At 35.6% G+C, this 2,849-nt stretch overlaps 1 protein-coding gene across 1 annotated transcript; it reads right to left on the reverse strand.

Annotated features, from left to right (window-relative positions):
• Window positions 1–404: 404 nt before the first annotated feature.
• LOC106305309 (agamous-like MADS-box protein AGL80) lies at window positions 405–1,327 on the reverse strand. Its single transcript, XM_013741688.1, has one exon. The coding sequence runs from the start codon at window positions 1,272–1,274 to the stop codon at window positions 567–569; it is 708 nt and encodes a 235-aa protein (XP_013597142.1). The 5' UTR covers window positions 1,275–1,327; the 3' UTR covers window positions 405–566.
• Between the last annotated feature and the right edge of the window lie 1,522 nt (window positions 1,328–2,849).

The following is a 2,849-nucleotide window of genomic DNA, read 5'->3' on the forward strand; positions in this document are numbered from 1 at the left end:
TACATGTTTTTATGTCGGGACAAATCGGTTCTTATCGGGTCGGATCTTTTCGGGTCGGATCTTTTTGGGTCCGGGTCTATTCGGGTCGGTTCCTTTCGGTTCCGGTTCTTTCGGGTAAAAGAAATTTAGAGCCAAAAGGTACTTGTAAATTTTTTGTTTGGTTCCGAGTCGGATATTTTTTGGTCAGTTCCGGTTCAGGTTTTCGGGTCCCGGTTAAAATGCCCATGCCTAGTTTAAAGTTGAAGGTCCATAAAACCTATAAAAAGTCAATTTAATTTGATCAATACGTGTTATTTCAGTTTCTCAAGTTGTTAGTTTGTGTGTAATGCGGTCGTAGGTTAACCACTCGAGTCGTGAAATCACATAAAATATGTTGTTGCAAGGAAATAAAAATAAAACTGGCGAAAATGAAATTTTATTGAAGATGAACTAGAATATTACATGTCAAACCAACGAAACACACATGTAATTAAAACAAAAGTACTTAAAACATATTTTTATTGAAGCTTAAATAACCGAAACATCAACATGGTTGAGACCGGCAGACCGCTAACGATGCTCACAAATCACTCACTCTGTGTCTGATTCAGATCAAAGTCCTTGACGTTTGAGGAAGAACCCATCTCAGCTGTAGGCATGGCAACAGATGTTGCAACATCAGCATCAGGAACAACAGAGGTGGAGGACGATGCATGGTCCCTCATAAGAACCTGGATCCTACGATTAAGACCTTTGATATACTGGTCAATAACACCACCCAAATCACGAAGTTCACCCTCACCAAGATCACATGGCGCAGTGTCGCCACGGAGACAATCATACATGACCTCCTTCATCGCCAACTCTTTGTTCTCCTTCGCGACCTTCTTGCAACTCTCAGTTGCTTTGGTGATCCTCTGTTGGATAAACTGCTCTTGGTTCATCATCTTCTTGGTCTTGTCAACGAGCGGCAACGAATCCCATCTGGCCACCACGTTTCCCATAGCTTGTCTCGATGGAGGGAACACCTCAGGGACCGAGTTGTACTCGCTCTGGACGATTACGGCTATTGGGACGTCACAGAGAGTTGACAACTCCAAGGCTTTCTTCATGATACCTCCTTTTCTTTTCCTGAATGTTGCCTTCCTTGAAGTCTCATTCTCTATGTAAGCCATCTTCACCCTGTTTCTTGTCATGACTCTTTTTTTGTGTTTGTTTCTTATAAATTTCAAAGTGGGGTAGTGCTCTTTATATACACACCCACACATACATATATCTACATATACCAATATCATACCATTCCAGGGTCAAAAGAAATTAAATATAGCTTTGAAAGTAAGTTTTGTATTCAAATATGGTTATATTTGCATGGTCATAGCCAAGGGGACACTATTAGTTTGTATATATATGGTATGTTCCCTATATAGTATAGAAATCTAGAACAAAATATTCTTTCATATAGAAAAATATAAAAATATTCATACATATGGAAAATAATAATATTCATTTTTATGACATACAACAAAACTTATTAGTCTGTATATATATAGTAAGAAATCTAAAACAAAATATGGTGGATAATCTTTGACTAAAAGTAAGCTAAAATGGATCTTATTCCTAATCCAAATTAAAGTATAATCAAATGTTTCTTTTCTAATAAAAATAACTAAAATGTAAAATAATGACGAAGGAAAGAAAAATATTGATTTAGAGCCTGACTTGTTCAAACGCAGCAGTTGCGGATGCAAAAGTTTGCGAAAGCGGGTGGTTGTGTTTTAAGCGTTATTAAGTGTTTCATATGACTGGCACACCATTTGAAATTGTTGCATTTACGGGTCATTTTTTGCTGGTTTACCCACATATGAAAAAATAATCAATAAAAAAATATTTAATAAACAAAAAAATAATTAAAAAATGATAATATTAAAACCCAATAATAAATAATAAATTTGTAAATCATATTATTATAATAAATATAAAAGTTATGTTTACAAAATCATAGTATTAAACTTTTATATATATATATTAGAATTTATATTATATCATTTTTATAAAAAATATTTAAAATTATTTATTTAGATATTTCAATAATTTTTACAAAAAAAAATGCCCGCAACCGCAAATGATAGTTGTAACCAACTTTGATTTTGAGAAGTTTAGAGTAGTTTGTAGCGTTTTGTGATTTTTATAAAACGTCAACAACCGATACCAACAGCAAAAAGCGCGTTTGCGGGTTTATCGAGGAAATGAGATCCGTAATTTCATGACTAAGAGCGACTGCAACGGAGGTCCAAGTGTGATCCTTAGGCGTAATCCTTAGGTTAGTGATAATATAATAATATTAATTATCCGACTTAAGCTAAGGATTGACCCGTCGCGAAGGGTTTTAAGGATTTGATCCTTGTGTACGTTTCATGCGTTGAGAGGGCCGGTGTCGTTTGTGTTGCGTTGGGTCAAAAATGGTTAACTTATATTCGACCGACCGCGTAGAAAAAAAGGGGCTCTCGAGAGAAAGGCGACAGGAAGGGCGATTCCTCTCCGTGTGCTTTACGAAGGTAGATCGTTGCGTAATTTTTTTGATTCCTTTGATTTTTCGATTCAGACCACGTTATCTTCTTGCTTCGTCTCAATCTGGTTGGGTTATGGGGTTTGAATCGATTTTGTTTAACGATTAAAATTAGGGTTTCAAAACGATTTGGGTATAAAATGATTTGGGGAGAGGGATTTTAAAGCTCGTTCAATCGATATGTTCTCTGTTTCGTTGCTCGTTGCTTCCGTTTGAGTAGCTCGTTGATTTCTTTAAGTTGTAATTCGTTTAATTATTTGAATTCGTTGAATTAATATTTGGTTTTTGCTGATGATTATACGCA

Source organism: Brassica oleracea, chromosome C7 (genome assembly GCF_000695525.1).
Source record: "Brassica oleracea var. oleracea cultivar TO1000 chromosome C7, BOL, whole genome shotgun sequence".
Lineage (NCBI taxonomy): Eukaryota > Viridiplantae > Streptophyta > Magnoliopsida > Brassicales > Brassicaceae > Brassica > Brassica oleracea.